Here is a 14,871-nt window from a genome sequence, read left to right as displayed (position 1 = left end):
GGTGAGCGCAGGGCGCGGGGTCCCGGGCTCTGACTGCGCGGAGAGAGGGGCAGAGGCGCCCCGCGGGCACCGGGTAATGGCCAGGTGCGCTGAACTTCAGCCGCCCCCATTACCAGCGTGTGGCCGAGAGCTGGCCAGCCTGGGGAGAAAGTTCACTTCTGTGCAGAGTGCAGCGGGCCCACACTCTGCAATGGCCAGGCTGCATTTCTGTCTGCGGCGGTGCCCACATTTTGCTCACCCTGAGCAACCCGCAGCCACTGTGTCCTGATGCTCACTTGTTCGTAGAGGAGTCCCACCAGGTGTGAGAACTCGGGGCTCTGCTTTGCAGAATGGTGGGCTGCGGTTGTTGAGGTTTAAAGGATCAAGTGACCTCCATGGTGCAATCTCTTGATTCGAATCCTCCAAGGATTTGAGCCCCTACGAGTGTGAATTGAGGCAAGCTGAGATAGGTCGTGGGGTTCTCCAACTTGCTGCGTGCCAGTGCGCCAGGGACTTCTATATTAAGTGCTTACTAAGACAGTGTGGGCACTTTGGGGTGACTTGTGGGTTGGTCTTGGGGCTAAGGAATGAGGTGGAAGATGGCATCGGCCCATGGAGAGAAACCATGGTCTGTCAAGACCTCTGTTTCCAACCCAGAGATGTCTGACATATATTCCCACAGAGACTTCCATACAGAAATGGGCCTGAATGGGAGGTGGTCTTGGGTCCTGGGTCCTTCCATGACCTGAGCTGTTCTGAAAGGAAGCCAGAGTGCTCTCCCCATTTTCAAGATGAGGACAGTGAGGGGCCCAGAGATGCAGGAGGTGGTGAGCATGCAAGAGGAATGAGCTCCGCCATGCTCCTATTGTCAGGGTGCTGCAGCCTCCAGAACCATAAGAAAGAAAGGGACAAGCTGGTCTGTAGACCAGTGGTTTTGTTCCCATTTGAAGACTTCTTGATTTTTTTCTGTGTTCCCATCAATCCCTATGAAACTTATACAGATATACTGTTTGTGTACTATGATCCTCACAAACTATTGTCCTAACCCAACCCAAGGGTGCTCTGTCGCTGAGCTACATCCCTGACCCTTTTATATTTTGAGACTCAGTCTGGCTAAATTGCTAGGGTTGGCCTTAAACTTGCCATTCTCCTGCCTCAGCTTCCCAAGTAGCTGTGGTTGCAGGCGTGTGCCACTGTGCCCAGCTAAGACTTATTTACATCCTTGTATTCCAGGATTTCTCAAACCTGCCTGTGCTGTCATCCTGGAAACTGTAATTCTTGGTCATAGGGGCTGCTGTCCTATGCATTGCAGGATGCTTTACCACATCCCTGGCCCCTACCACAGGGCCAGACATTGCCAAAGATTTCCTGAGGGACATACGCACCCCCGCCCATTGTCGGGAACCACTGCTTCAGACAAATTCAGAGGCCTCTGGCCAGTCCCACCTCCTGCGTGGAGATGACAGTGGTGATAAAATTAGTTAAATTAGCATTGTTTCTGATCACTTGGCTTATATTTTCTATTTTAGCACTTAACGCTTTGTATTGTAATTATTTTCAGCATGTTTGCCAAATCTGCCCCCATGGAGACCAGTCTAGAGAATGAGTTATTTCAGAGCCAATCTCATATCCTCAGTCCCAGGACAGGGCCTGGCAGAGTCCTCAAAAACACCTAAAAAGCAAATTAGTGCCATGAAGGAAAAACAGACACAGAGCTTAGGACCCGAAGGCCTGGTTTTGGCAAGTTGGGAATGCATGTTGACTCACCTCGAATGCTTTTCTCACATTTAAAGAGGGGATAAGTCATCCCCAAGGTCCTGTCCAGCTCTGACGATGCTCCACAAGTCTGTGATTTTACATCAAAGGTGCTGGTTAGAACGTCCTGTTGAGGGAATGCAGACAGCTGTTGTAGAGACTCTGGTGGGGTGTCAGGAAGGACCTACCAGCTGAAGAGCCTCACCCACCCCATCTCAAAGCAGCAGGGTGTCAGCTCTCTGGACCTCACAGAAGCGGTATGACTTAGTCAATATGACATTCGTTCATTGTCACATCATTTCTACATAAGCATTATCCCAATTTCCCAGATGAAAACATCAAGACAGAGAAGCTTCCATGGGAGCCAGGCCTGTCACCATAAAGAGCCACACGGGGTACCCTGTGGCGCGTCTCAGCAGGGTGTGCTCTGGGCTGCTGGGAGACTCTGCATCAGCGGGGCAGGGGGTGGGGGTGTCTTCTGACCTGAATAAAATGCAAAGAACTAACCCAGTGCCAGGCCAGAAAGGGGTTCCTTCTCTCTCCTCTCTCTGCTCTGAGAACTGTCTGTCTAGGTAGCGTTTATTACCATGGGCAAGGCCTTGCTCTAACTCAGCAACCCTCTCAGCAACCGCCAATTCCCTGATTTACAGAGGGAATTGCGTGAACTGCCCGAGGTTACTTATAGCTGGTAAGTGTACGAGTCGGGACTTGAACCCAGGCCATATGGATTTGTTACCACAACATTCAGCTGCCAAACCAGACGATGAAGGTGAAAGGCCCATGAAGTCGTGGGGCCACACCCCGCCGCCTGTAATCCTAGTAACTTGGGAGCCTGAGGCAGGAGGACTGTAAGTTCAAGGCCAGCCTCAGCAACTTAGCAAGACCCTGTCTCTAAATAAAAAACAAATAAAAAGGGTTGTGGATGTGGTTCCGCAGTTAAGTACCCCGGGGCTCAATCCCCAGTACCAAAATAAATTAATAAGTAAATAAAAAGGGAGAAAGAAAGGAGGGAAAGAGGGAAGGAGGGAGGGACGGAGGAAAGGCCTGTGAATGCAGAGGGAGGTCCCGCGTGAGGGTTGCACTATGAGTGCATGTGTGTGTAGCGTGCAGGGGGCATGAGAACAGGCAAAACCGAGTTTGAATCCCGGCTCTGTTATTGTAACCTTACCTAAGTCCCTCACCTTCCCAGAGCCTTCCCAGCTGTAACCTGAAGACAGTCACCCTGTAGGGTTGGTGTCTGTTCATGTACTCACAGCTTTTTTTTTTTTTTTTTTTTGAGCTATAACATACCAGGCACTGTACTAGGTGCTGAGAACACAGTGAGCAAAGCAGACAACTTCTTGCCTGTGCAAAATGTGCATTATAGTTGGAGGAAGTGACAGATGGGGAGCCCAGCCCAGGCCTGGGGCCTGGTTACAGTTCGGCTGTCGGGTGCTCTGCTCTCATCATCCCAGGCCTCACTTCCGGTTGCCAGTGTTCACTTGCTGAGGGCTTTTACTGGCACAGAGTCTGCTCAGAGCTGTCCATGCCCTGCTGGCCCATGGCCAGCCTGAACTGCCTGCGAAGCAAATCCTCTCCCCCACCCCACATCCTTGACAAGCAGAGTTGGTGGATCAGTACCCCAACTCCCTCCCCTCTGGGGCACAACCATAACCACGGCTCAGAGAGGCGCCCAGAAGGCTTGAACTCCAGCTGCCCACCATGTTTGCTAACTTCATAGACAAACTTTATTAGCTGTGACCCTCCCCGGCTGGTGTCTCCTGGGATCCCCTTCCAAAGTGAACACCTGCATTTGAATCCTTGTCTCAGGGAACCACTTCAAGATGGGATGGTCCCCCTGTCCCTTGCCACTTCCTGAGGGCTTCTCTACAGAGCAGGAGGCTCTAGGAGCAGATCCAGGGAGGAAGGGCACCAGGGGAGGCTTGGACTTGTGAACAAGGGCTTCTCTAACCTCTGCTCATTCTTTGGTCCAGCTGGGGAACAAGGAGGGGAGGGAGTAGAGAGGGGTGGAAATGACCAGCCTGGGCATTTACTGGATAGCAGGGGCTAGGCTCAGCTCACAAAGGTTATGTCCCCCGCTAGGGCCCCACAGGTCAGCACTCAGACGGAGGCAGTTGACTCTGGAGCAGGGTTTCTTAGTGACAGCACTATTAACTTCTTCCAGGCTGGAGAATTCTTGGCGTGGGCTGTCCTGTGAGTTGTAGCATCTATGGTAGTGTCCCTGGCCTCTGCCCACAGGTGCTAGTAGAACCCCTCTCCTGTTGTGACAACCACACATGTCTTATGACATTGCTTGCTGTGCCCAGACGAGAACCACTGCTTTGCCATTACCTGCCTGTGGTGAGGGTCTCCAGAACAGCCAGAAAGGCTGCTGTCCCCGAGTTCCTAAGCCCCGAGACCACCGTCTCTGGCCCTAGACACGGCAGAAGGTAGAATCACTGAGCAAAGTCCCAGGGACAGGTAGGGCTTTGGTGGAATTGTGGGTGAGAGCAGCCAGGAAGGCCACACTTGGGGATGGCCTCCAGAATTGGTCAGCAGAGGGTCCAGCTGTTCCATCACTCTCCCTCCCCACCCCACTCCTCCATCCATGCCGGCTAGACCGGGGTACCTTGACTCAGCGAGGGCCTTCAGGCCCAGGCAAGAGGGCCTGTGGCTGCTCTGAGACCAGGTGTTCTGTATAGGAGCCTTGCAGCCAGGTGACTGGAGTCCCCAAAGGGGAGGTCAGCAGGGGAGAGAGAAGGTCAGAATCTATTTTTCCAGCCTTTCGAGAGAAGAGAAAGCAAGGAGAGAGCAAGGAGCTGGACTGACGAGGCCCCTAGGTGGGCAGGGGTGCTCTCAGCCTCCCACCTGCAGTGTCACAGAGTGCGTGACCTGGCCTACGGAAGCCACGCGAGAATCCTGGAGTAGGACAAGGGGCAGGAGGAGGGAGGTCACTGTGGTTGGAGATGCGGAGGAATGCAGCCATCCTGTGGCCAGCTCTGGCAGGAGCGGGTGGCCAGGGAGCCCATCCCTGGAGGCCTTCCTGCTCTGACTTCTGAGAGCCTGAGGCAGGAATGGGGTGGCGAGGATTTCAAGGGGAGTGGTCTGCAGACAGCAGTTTGGACCCCCAGTCTTAGCTCTTTACTATTCATTTTCACCTTCAAAACAAAGAGGTGGGAACATGCTGGTGTTCCTTTCCCGCCTCAAGTTGGCATCAGTTGTCGAAGTGTTTTGTGGACACAATCCGCGGTCCGACCTGCTGCACCTCATTTGTGTACTGGGACCGTTAAAGCAGGCAGTGGTTAGATCCACTTTCCATATGTGCACTCCAGATGGAGTTAAGTCCCAGGGTGAGCGGGTGGTGTGGTCAGCCTGGAGCTCCCGAATCCCCCTGACTGGCATGTCCTGGGTCCATGTGGGGTGCACCCTGACTTCAGTCACTCCACCTTCCATCTCTCCCTAGGCCTCCGCTTCCCCAGATCTCAACTCTCCTGGAGAAGAGGAGATACCACTGCTCCCTGGAACCCACCTGCAGGCAGGGCCATGCAAGCACAGGTGCCAGACTCTCCCGGAGCCAACAGCCTGGACCCCAGGCAAGGCCACCTCTCCCAAGACCCTGGAGGACAGTCCCTTGCTAATGGAGCTGCAGAAACTGCCAGGAATGGCCAACACAGACCTGGGCACCCAGAACCCCAACATCCAGGTGAGAGCTGCAGAAGGGCCATTGGCCAGTGGACACTTGGAGAGGAGCTGGGCTGGCAGCTCGGCCCCACCCTGCAGTGCATAGGGGAGGGGGTTCCTGTGTGGAGACAGAGGCGCATGCCCAAGCCCTCCCCTTGGGGTGTGGGGAGAGTGCCTACCCCCTTTCTAGCTGTGGACTTTGGACAAGTCTTTTGGCTCTCAGACTCTTGTCCCCTGTGCCACAGCAAGGGACAGATAGCACTGTCCTGGTAATGTCTGAATGAGTGGGAAATGCTTTGTCCACTGCAGGATGTTCTGGGGATGTGGGGGAGGCTTCTTGGAAAGGGCGTGGAGGTCTGCTCCCCAGCCAGTCCCAGCCTCTTCCTGGAGGCCCCTGCAGTACAGAGTTGGGTGACTGGCATCATGGGGACTGCCACCAGAGGGTGTTCTAGGAGAGGAAACCGGCGAGGCTGGCAGAATTCCAGCTACGTATTCCACTGTCTCAGCCTGTCCTGAATCTTTTTTTTTTTTTTTTTAAAGAGAGAGTGAGAGACAGAGAGAAGAGAGAATTTTTTAATATTTATTTTTTAGTTCTTGGCGGACACAACATCTTTGTATGTGGTACTGAGGATCGAACCCGGGCCGCACGCATGCCAGGCGAGCGCGCTACCGCTTGAGCCACATCTCCAGCCCACTGTCCTGAATCTTTGAGGATCATAATTCTGCATGTTTTTAATGTCAGCCACAATCTGCAAAACACTTTCAACAAAAGAGTTTAGGGGACAGACCACTAAAGTGTAGAACATAACATTCTAAAATTGTTTTAAAGTGCTTATTTATTTATTTATTTTTTGGTAGTGGAGATGGGGATTGAACTCAGGGGTGCTCAACCACTGAGTCACATCTCCAGCCCTTTTTTATATTTTATTTAGAGACAGGGTCTGGCTGAGTTGCTGAAGCTGGCTTTGAACTCGCGATCCTCCTGCCTCAGCCTCCCAAACCCCTGGGATGATAGGCATGGGCCACCGGGATGGGCTCATTTTCTTCTTATACTGTGCTGTTTTTTTCCCCCCAGGTTTTGTTCAGTGACCTCCTTTTACTTCACAGTAGCCCAAACTAATGTTTTAAAGTTCAGTTTCGCATGAGTGAGTTTTACTTCTCTCCCATGCACAGTGTGGTGAGAGCTCCTCCCGAGGGCTGCTGGGGGATCTGAAGTCAGCGCTCTCACTTTCTGACCCTGCCCTGAGGACTTGGAAGCCCCCATGCTGTTCTTGGTCCCTGAGCAGAGCCAGAATTCAGAGCCAGCTTCTCTTAAACTAGTTGGTCTCAGCCCTGGCACTTGCTAGAACTGCCGTGCCTGTCCTCACCCCAGAGCTGTTACATCCATATGTGGGCTCTGGGAGTCAGGAACCTCCAGGTGGTTCTGACGCACAGCATGTCTGCACAGCGTGTCCTGGGCTGTTCCCCGTGTTCCCGAGAGGCCATGGTCAGAGGGAGAAGAGAGCTGGTTTGGAAGCAAGGTTGGGCTTCTGGCCTCTGGGGCTGGCCCTGTCACCCCCCCTTTCCTTGGAGTCCTGCTCTGAGCCCTTTCTCTCCGTGCTTTGTCTTCCTGCAGGTGACCATCGAGGTGGTAAAGGACCCCCAGGCTGAGGTGGAGATGGACTTGATGGCCGAGCCCAGTCATCGCTGGCCTCAGGATGCCCCCAGCCAGATGCCCACCAAAGAGCTCTTCTGGCCCCTCTTCTGGAGCTACCTGGAAGATGAGGAAGGGGACACTGGCCTCAGGGACAGAGCCCCAGGGGAAGAGAGGGAGGTGGGAGAGGAAGAGGAGGATTACCTTTCCGAGTACAGTGAGGGCAGGGACCAGGAGGATGCCGAGGAGGACGAGGTGCCTTGGTCTGGTGGGGCCACAGATGGCTGGTCCTTCACGGAGCTCAACAGCTATGGTGAGCACTGCCGGCTTGGCATCCCTAGGCTGCCGCCTCTCGAGGTCGGGGTGGGGGTCGGGGAGAGGGCCAGGGTCTTCCCAGGCAGGAGGAGCTGGGAGGCCAGCGGCTTAGGCCCTGTACAAACACCATCATCATCTCAAAAGTGCTGTTACCCGCAGCCTGGGAAGTTATTGTGTTTTTTTTCCCCAACATCCACCCCTCTCAACAGCTCCGAGGAGAAAGACATTTGTTAATGTGTGTACTCAGATCCATTGGTTTCCAACCAAGTGAGAAATGTAAACCTCACCGCTCACTGTCAACTTTATTTCCAGTGTGGGTTTGAATCCTGGCTCTGCTGAATGACCCACCTTGGGCAAGTTATTTAGGCTCGCTGTGCCTGAGTTCCCTCCCCTGTGAAATGGAGAGCCATGTAGGCTTTACTACGTAGGGATGGTTGGAAAGAGGGTTAAACGAGCTAATGTACATAAAGCACCAGCATATAGTGAACGACGCCCTGGCTCTTTTTATTACAAAAAGACAAGAGATTCCTAACACTTTTAGCCTCTCGTGATAAATATTTTTTGGTACTGGAGCATTACTGAGGATTGAATTCAGGGGCACTTGACCACTGAGCCACATTCCCAGCCCTATTTTGTAGTTTATTTAGAGTCAGGGTCTCACTGAGTCGCTTAGCACCTCTCTTTTGCTTAGGCTGGCTTTGAACTCTCGATCCTCCTGTCTCAGCCTCCTGAACCGCTGGGGTTACAGGCATGTGCTCAGCCCATGATAACAATTTTTATTTTTGAATATTGTGGTTCTGGTTTCCACTGGGGGCAGATGTGTTTTATGCACAGTCTCAGCAGTTTCCCCTAGAGCCCCGGGAGGCCTTGTCATTGGACCAAGGTGCCAGTGACTGGGACTAAGTCATGACAGGCTCTTCTCAATTTTTCAAAATATTGTAAGGTAACAGAGTTTTCATGGCTTTTGCTTTTATGACATTCATTTTCCTCAGACTCTTGGTGCCAGGCTGTTTGGGCCTGCCCAGGAAGCCAGGAGAGAACCAGCTGTACCAGTCCTTTTAGATCCCAGAGACAGCCCCAGTTCTCAGGCCCAGCCAGTGTGACTGAGCTCCTTCAGACCAGGTGTGGGTCCTAACATGGCAGCAGGGACATTCTTTAATAACTACAGTGCCAAGGAAGTATTGTAACCCTTGGTTTTGATTGACATAAAAACTAGTTCAGCTGGATATGGTGGCACACTCCTGTAATCCTAGGACTTGGGAGGCTGAGACAGGAGGATTGCAAGTTCCAGGCCAGCCTCAGCAACTTAGCAAGATCCTGTCTCAAAAATAAAATACAAATAGGGCTGAGGATGTGGCTCAGTGGTTAGGTGCTCCTGGATTCAATCCCTGGTACCAGAAAACAAACAAACAAAAAACCCTTCTAGCTCAGAGGTGTAGAACTTTCCTGAGGTCATGCACATAGTGGTCAGGTGGCTTCCAGCCCCAGGGATAATTTCTTATTCATTACTGTGTTGGCACAGAGGGAATGGCAGGGGTTTGTACTGTCCCCCTAGGGCCACCTGATAGATTTTTACAGGTTGTTCACTGTACAAGGGTTCTCAGTGGAGGGAGTGGGCAAGCCCATGCTCCATCCACTAGGCCGGGTGCTCTGGCACAGGCTTATCCAGCTGAGGAAGGCCAGCCCACTGCTGATTTGCACCAGGGCCCTCTGCAGGCTATGTGCACTCACCCTCTCCCTGCCTTGACCCAGACTACGAGCCTCAGGAGGAGTGGAGCCCCTGGTCTCCCTGCACTGGGAACTGCAGCAGCGGCAGCCAGCAGAGGACTCGGGCCTGTGGCTATGCCTGCACTGCCACCCAGACCCGTACCTGTGATTTCCCCCCCTGCCCTGGTGAGACTGGCCCTAGCCCCTGCATAGGAGTGGCTGGTATGGCTTAGACTACGGGTCTTGTCACCTGGGAATGTGGGGGGTTGTGGGGGTGGTCTTGGGAATGCAGGAAGCTCACAAATATGGTGGTCCTGTCCCAGGCCTGTCCCAGCTTCTGTGAGCACCGAGAGCCTGGTGAGGGCTGGGCTTCCCCATCGGGAGCACAGAGGTGCCCTGGGGCGCCACCAGCCTGGCCTCCTCTTTTCCCAAAGGCGCTGAGAACGAGGACAACTTGGGCTTTCCCAGCGAGGGGCGGCAGCCCCTGGCCCACAATGCTACGGACTTACTCGGCCCAGGTCAGTGGCGTGCTAGGCCTTGCCCCTGGGGGATGGCGCAGAACCTCTCTGGGGACGGTAGTGCATTACTGCAGGGCAGGAACCTGGCCTTCATCCACTGAGGCTATGAGTGCATCCTCCAGTGGATGGTTTGTGTCCCCAGGAAGGGGCCACAGCATTTGTGAAGCAGGCCCATTGGCCTCCCCCACACTGATGTCACTGCTGGTAAGAAGGTCTTAATGACAGCTAGAGAGCTTAGAGATCATGGCAGGTGGGGTGGGGCCTATGTCTTTCCTGGCAGCAGGATGGCACAGGGATCCTTGGACTTCTTTCTGGTCTCTCTTTGGAGGCTCTGGGGCAGACTCCGTCTGGGAAGGTGGGTCCATGTCCACAACATCAGGAACACTCTTTCTGGGAAGCTGGGGGTAGATGATGCTTCTTCGAGCACACTCCTTGGTCTCACCTGTACCCACAAGGAAGACAGGCCACCATGCTGACGAGGCTGTGCTCAGCACCCTGAAGCTTAGTAAACCTGAATCCTGCATCTGGCACTGGGCTACCGCTGGGGAATCCTAAAAGCCTGGTTTCTGCCCTCAAAGAGCTCTGGTCTCATGGTTGGAAACACATCACCAGCATGAGCTGGTGCACAGCGCTGCAGAGCAGAGAGGAAGGGGCAGCTCATTCTGTATGGCTGGAATCACAGGCCACACTTTCCCAGGGAGAGAACTGGGAGGAGGGCAGCGCAGACAGAAGGGACTTTAGGATGCCCAGAAGGGCAAAGTGACTCACTAAGTCAGAGCCTGAGAAAGGCAGTGCATTCTGAGCGACTGCCTCTTAACTTCATGTTTCGAGTTGGTGTGGGGTAGCCTTGTCTGCCCCAGGTCTAGTTTGGGTCCTTCCACTTCTGCCCCTAAACTGTCCCTCCCTTTTGTGCCAGCTGGGGCCTGGAATTTTGATCAGCCCTCACTCCACCATCAGATGGTCAATCCTCTGACCAGCTTCCCTCCTGCACCTCTGCCCTCTGCAGATGTGGACAGCTGTGAGAAGTGGCTGAACTGCAAGAGCGAGTTCCTAGACAAGTATGTGAGCCAGGTGCTGCGGGACCTGCCCAGCTGCCCATGTGCATACCCGTTGGAGGCCGTGGACAGTGCCGTGAGCCTGCAGGACGAGCACCAGGGCCGCAGCTTCCAGTGGAGGGACGCCAGTGGCCCACACGAGCGCCTGGACGTCTACCAGCCCACGGCGCGTTTCTGCCTGCGTTCCCTGCTGTCGGGGGGCAGCAGCACGCTGGCCGCCCAGCACTGCTGCTATGACGAGGGCAGCCGGCTGCTGACCCGTGGCAAGGGCGCCGGGGCCCCGGACCTTGTCAGCACGGACTTCTCACCTGAGCTGCACTTCAAGGTGGACAAGCTGCCCTGGATCCTGTGTAAGGGGGACTGGAGCCGTTACCATGCTGTGCGGCCCCCCAACAATGGCCGGGCCTGCGCGGACAACCCCCCTGAGGAGGAGTATCTGGCCCAGTTGCAGGAGGCCAAGGAGTACTGATGAGGGGCTGCCGGACAGATGCTGCAGGGGGCAGCTGGTGGCTGCTGAGCTGCAAAAAGTCCCTTTCAGGCCCCTCACCCCACCCCTTCCCAGACCAGGTGAGTGCTAGCGGTCATCCTGTAAGGCCAGTCTGGTGCCGCAGGCCTTCTGCTTGTGACTCCAAGGCAGGTCATGGACTTAGGTGTCCGGGGGGTTTGAGCAGAAGGTTGAAGGGATCTAGGACCCAGGGTGCGGGCAAGGAGCCCAGGCTTCAGGGCACCTGGGAGTGTGATGGAAATGCGTGCATACTATGTGTCCTGGCCCTCCGTCCCACCTGCTTGCTGGGAGGTACTGTCCCAGCCTGGCTACTGGTTTTTCTCCCTCTCAGAACTTGAGATGGGTCCGGGAGGGTGCCATGTGCTCTAGTGCATGGGCTCCCCACACGGGGGCTAGCCAGAGCAACTCATCTGATTCCCAGGACCTGCTGTGAATCACTCTGACCCCCACCTCGATGGTCAGCTGAGGAAGGATATGAAGAAGGACAGTCCTTCTTTTGGCCCCACAGCTGCCCTTTGCCAGGCTGACATCAACCCTGGGTGCCCACCCCTCTGGGTGCACATGCCCTGTCATCCCCTGCCATGAGCACAGGCAGCTGTCCTTAGCGCCCAGCTGCCTTTCTGGTGGACACCACTTTCATCTGGGGTTGGAGGCCAACAGTGGGGCCTCCAGACAAATGGCAGAAGCAGCAGAGAAGAGGGTCACCTCATCCCAGACCTTCTCTTTGTTGAGCTCCTGTGTTCTTCCCAGACGGTGAGAACACACAGGGCTGAGTGCTGGCGCTGCCTCCAGGCACAGAAACCAGGCTTGGGGTGGGCTCAGAACTTGAGATGGGTCCGGGAGAGTGCCATGTGCCTGGAGTGATTATGAATGAGCAATCTGGCAGGGAAAGAGCCCTGATTGGTAGCACTTGGGTAATGTCTGTGGTGTAAACACTCCCACCAATGGCCCGTTTGAAGTTCCTGACGATGTCACTGAATGCACTGAATTCAGAGTTGGGAGGAGATGTGCGCAAGGTCTCAGCACACCTCATGCCTCTTCCCAGTCTCCCCTCCTTCCCCAAACCACACTTCCTTGAGTTCCAACTCTCTCTGTTCACAAGAGGTGGGAGACTTAAGCCTCCACCCCTAGACAGCTGCCCTGAGGCTGGCTTTCTGGGATTCTTAGCAATAAAGCACTTTATTTTCGAATTCTGTCTGATGAAATGATCTGTGGACTGGGCATAGAAAAGGGCTGTAAATAAACTGTGCTTATAGCCCAAGCCAACCTCCCATGGGGGTGGTGTTTGTAATTCCCCAGCCACAGCCAGCTTCTTTACTGGGCAGGCACAGTGCCGAGGATGCAGAGCTAGACTGGAAACATTGTTATCTGGCTCACACTTGCAAAGGGCTGCGAACGAGACTGACCAGGAGGATCTGGCTAGACCTCAGAGGCACATTCCCTCTCCACTTTGGTCACACAGGTAAACTGCATTTACGCTGTGGGGAAGTTGTCCTGCTTCTTCAAGTAATTAGCTGCGGTGGGAGGGGGATCCCACCAAAGTTATCCAAAGGAATACACTTGCAAAATGAGAGGTGTTTGCTGCCTTAGTTAGTATATTTACCAGATATTCCACTGTTACCCCTGACATTTGGGGAAGTAGAGAGAGAGATGTCAGGAGGTACAGTCAAGGAAGGCATGTTCAGAACTACCACTTGGAGATGCTCCAGGTGTTTCCAGTGACCATCTTATTCCAAGTTAAGTTTATTAATCTGGTCTTGAACTACAACCTAAAAATACTCTGGTGCATCTAGAATATTAGAAGATCAGAGAAGGCAGTATTTCAGGTCACCGCATGGGAGTCAAGTTCCATAAGACTAATGCAAGTATGTTTTACTTTTTTTTTTTTTTTTTTTTTTTTTTTGATAGGGTCTTGCTGTGTGCCACTGTGCCTAGCTTGTTTTAATTTTCTTGGCAGAAACTTTTATTTTATTTTTTAAAGAACAAGGTGGAGACATCCCAGAGTCTGTCAGGAACTGTGTAGACACCTCCTTTCTAATAGAATTTATCTTGGCACTTAAACACACTAGTTTTAATTAATACCTAGTAGTTGACTATTACTCAAATTGGATTTAGGTAGCCCCACTTAAAATCTACTATTCAAGTGACAACTGTTACTATGTTAGGCCATAAATGAAAGAAGATAAACAAAAGTGGGGTGGAACAAGGAGAGAAGCCTTGAGGGGCTGGGGAGTAGGTCAGCCATGCAATAGTTTATTCAAGCTATGCAAAGAAGAAAGAGACTCTGGGCAGGTGGCTGTAGGCTGAAGGAACACCTGTGTGGTAGGAGAAGCACCGATGAAGGGGTCATTGAAACTGGTAAAGAGAGAATTTAGAAATAGTTTCTATCAGGGCCAAGAGGAGGCCCAGAAACCAGAAAACCTCACTGACTTGACCAGCAGTTCTTCCAGTCCCCGACACTGGGGCTCATCCATGGTCAAACATCCAGCATGAATACCATCTACTTAACAGCTGCCCCAGATGCCAAGATGGTTTGCCAAATCTTTCTCCCTTGGGTTTGCCTCAAAAAGGACCCAGGCTAGGCAAGATTGATCAAACTGAATTCTTTTTTTTTTTTTAATATTTATATATTTTTTATGAGAGTTCTTCCTTAATGCATGCATGTTATTTTTTTAAGAGAGAGAGAGAGAGAATTTTAATATTTATTTTTTAGTATTTGGTGGACACAACATCTTTGTTTGTATGTAGTGCTGAGGATCGAACCCAGGCCACACGCATGCCAGGTGAGCGCGCTATTGCTTGAGCCACATCCCCAGCCCAAACTGAATTCTTACTAGAGTCTAAAACAACCAACAGAGCCAGGTGCAGTGGCACACTCTGTAATCCTACGTACGTGTGAAATTGAGGCAGGAGGATTGCAAGTTCAAAGCCAGCCTGGGCAATTTAGTGAGACCCTGTCTCCAAAAGGGCTGGGGATGTACCTCAGTGGTAGAGTATCCCTGGCTTCAATGCCTACTACTCTAAATAACAATAAAACAACCAACAGTACAAAACCGTCAGAGCTGCTGACTTCCCTCTCCTAGAAGATAGGATATTTCAGGTCTTTTGCTCCACTATTCACAAAAGATCCCTGAGGGGCTTCTTTGCTTACATCTAGATTTTCCTCACATGTTGAGGTACTTCAAAAGAATGCATCAGATATCAGGATCTCCTGAGATAGTAAAATGAAAGTTCATGGGTCATACCCCATATCTGCTAAAGAACTTTTAGGTGGTGTCTGCTTTTCTATATTCAACAGGTTCCCCCAGGTGGTTTTTAGTCTTGGAGGACTGTTGGCTTAGTATTTGCAATTTGGTCTAAACTAGCATTTTGAAATATCAATTCAGGTTTAAGCTAAATGCCACCAGTTATCAGTACTTCTACATCGATCATCCTGAAGCATTCATAAGGTGCTTATACCCGTTTCACAGGCAAGATAATTTGCCCAATGGGTTAGGAAGTGAAACATTTGCTGTTCAAAACAAGTCTATGGTTTTATTATTAGTGGCATTGTTCTGTTTTTTAATTTATTTTTTTTGGGGGGGGGGTATCAGGAATTGAACTCAGGGGCACTAGGCCACTGAGCCACATCCCCAGCCTTATTTTATATTTTATTTAGAGACAGGGCCTCACTTTTGCTGAGGCTGGCTTTGAACTAGCCATGATCCTCCTGCCTCAGCCTCCCGAGCTGCTGGGATTAGTGTG

General features: G+C 52.5%; 1 protein-coding gene across 2 annotated transcripts in view; it reads left to right on the top strand.

Moving 5' to 3' along the window:
• The window catches only part of Sptlc2 (serine palmitoyltransferase long chain base subunit 2), a 108,392-nt gene extending 96,075 nt beyond the window's left edge, over positions 1-12,317 (top strand). Inside the window, exons 11-15 of one of the 2 annotated variants that reach the window (XM_048799073.1) lie at positions 5,177-5,416; positions 7,010-7,340; positions 9,095-9,235; positions 9,484-9,567; positions 10,574-12,317. In XM_048799073.1, coding sequence (XP_048655030.1) covers positions 5,177-5,416; positions 7,010-7,340; positions 9,095-9,235; positions 9,484-9,567; positions 10,574-11,091 — 1,314 coding nt within the window. In that variant the 3' untranslated portion in view covers positions 11,092-12,317. The remainder of the gene's footprint in view (positions 1-5,176; positions 5,417-7,009; positions 7,341-9,094; positions 9,236-9,483; positions 9,568-10,573) is intronic. The other variant, XM_048799074.1, reaches the window with a different exon arrangement.
• Positions 12,318-14,871: the final 2,554 nt, after the last annotated feature.

This window comes from Marmota marmota, unplaced genomic scaffold (genome assembly GCF_001458135.2).
Source record: "Marmota marmota marmota unplaced genomic scaffold, marMar, whole genome shotgun sequence".
Taxonomy (NCBI): domain Eukaryota; kingdom Metazoa; phylum Chordata; class Mammalia; order Rodentia; family Sciuridae; genus Marmota; species Marmota marmota.
The sequence above is the reverse complement of the archived record's forward strand: the minus strand, read 5'-3'. Positions and strand labels throughout refer to the sequence as shown.